The sequence below is a fragment of the Austrofundulus limnaeus genome, unplaced genomic scaffold (genome assembly GCF_001266775.1).
Source record: "Austrofundulus limnaeus strain Quisiro unplaced genomic scaffold, Austrofundulus_limnaeus-1.0 Scaffold51, whole genome shotgun sequence".
Lineage (NCBI taxonomy): Eukaryota > Metazoa > Chordata > Actinopteri > Cyprinodontiformes > Rivulidae > Austrofundulus > Austrofundulus limnaeus.
The window spans coordinates 1,475,636-1,477,005 of NW_013952453.1; the positions used below are offsets into that span (position 1 = coordinate 1,475,636).

Below are 1,370 nucleotides of genomic sequence, written 5' to 3' on the forward strand. Positions count from 1 at the left end.
ATAATAATAATAATAATAATTATAAAATAAAAACAAGAAAAGACAAGAAAAAAACTTTGTTTTTCTTCATCCTTCGCCGTTCTCTCCACTCACCTCACAGTCATCTTCATATTTGACGTTGTCAGCTAATTTCCACAACATTTTTTTGTTTGTTTCTCCGTTACCAAAATGAACAACGGAAGAAAAAATTAAAAAAGAGGAAGAAGAAGAAGAAGAAAGGACGTCTTGAGTTAATCCAGGTGGGAGGAAATGGAGCTCTTCCTGCTGGTCCGGCTGGTCTTCAGCTGGAGATAAATGTCGGAGCTGAAAGGACGGAGCGGACCGACAGACAGACAGCAGACAGGCTGGCCTCAGACTTTCCACAGCCGCTCTGAGAGAAACCAGTCCAACACTAACCCCCCTCCTCTCTCCGCACTCTGCTGTTCTGCTGTGGAAACAAGCCAAACTGCTGCATAAGAAACTCAACTCCCTCTTATGGACAAAACAGCGATGTTCAATCTTATTGGTCCAAAAAAAAAAAAAAGAGCTCCAAGTATTTTTTTTTTCAATCTTCACAGTCGGAGTGGGCGGGACCCTGAGCTACGATGCTGACGGGAGGAAGAAAAAATAATTGCTGATTGGCGGGATGATGGTCCAATAGGAGYTCTGTCCGTCTGTGCGGTGGAGGAGATGGGAACCCTTAAACCTCAGGCACGCTTTTGTGTTGAAGTTGGCCAAAGCTCTCAGCGCGGTTTGTTTGGGCTTCTCACTTCAAGCTCAATGGGTTTTAWTTTGATTTACACTTCTGTGCTTCCTCTCAGCTTTTTTTTAATTATTAACTAATCTTCAACCGTAAAGAAAATACTATCCACTGACAACTTAGTTTGATCGAAATTAACAAAAAAATATCTGGGTGAGGCCTTACATCACTTTATTTCTCCATCCTATTTAGAGGTTTTTTTTTTCTGGTCACAATTAGGGACATTTTATAAATGATTTCTCAATGCTTTATAAAGAGATTATTGGTGAGTTTGTAAGCACTTTATAAAATATTAACAGCTATAAAACACTTCATATATTAAAACAGGCTATTTGGTTCAATCACAATGTTGTAACTTTCATTTTTCATTTTTTTAAACCAGCCGTCATTGTTAAATCAAAACTTTTATTTGCTCCAAAAAAATCATAGTGCAAATATGCAGCTAACTTATTGACAAAAGCTTAATTTTTGTCCAGAAAAAAAGGTTTTATTCCCTTTAATGCTGCATAGAACACTGCCACTGATGCGTTTTAGTTTAGTTTTTCCCCAAGGTGTGTTTTAGGTTAAACTGTAAAAAAAACCGCACTATTATTATTATTATTATTATTATTATTATTATTATTATTATTAT

The 1,370-nt window shown here is 36.8% G+C and overlaps 1 protein-coding gene across 2 annotated transcripts in view; it reads right to left on the minus strand.

Moving 5' to 3' along the window:
* The window catches only part of tfap2c (transcription factor AP-2 gamma (activating enhancer binding protein 2 gamma)), a gene marked incomplete at its 3' end in the record, with an annotated part of 5,483 nt that extends 4,810 nt beyond the window's left edge, over positions 1 to 673 (minus strand). For both annotated transcript variants that reach the window (XM_014008613.1, XM_014008612.1), the window contains 1 exon segment: positions 94 to 673. In XM_014008613.1, coding sequence (XP_013864067.1) covers positions 94 to 141 — 48 coding nt within the window.
* Positions 674 to 1,370: the final 697 nt, after the last annotated feature.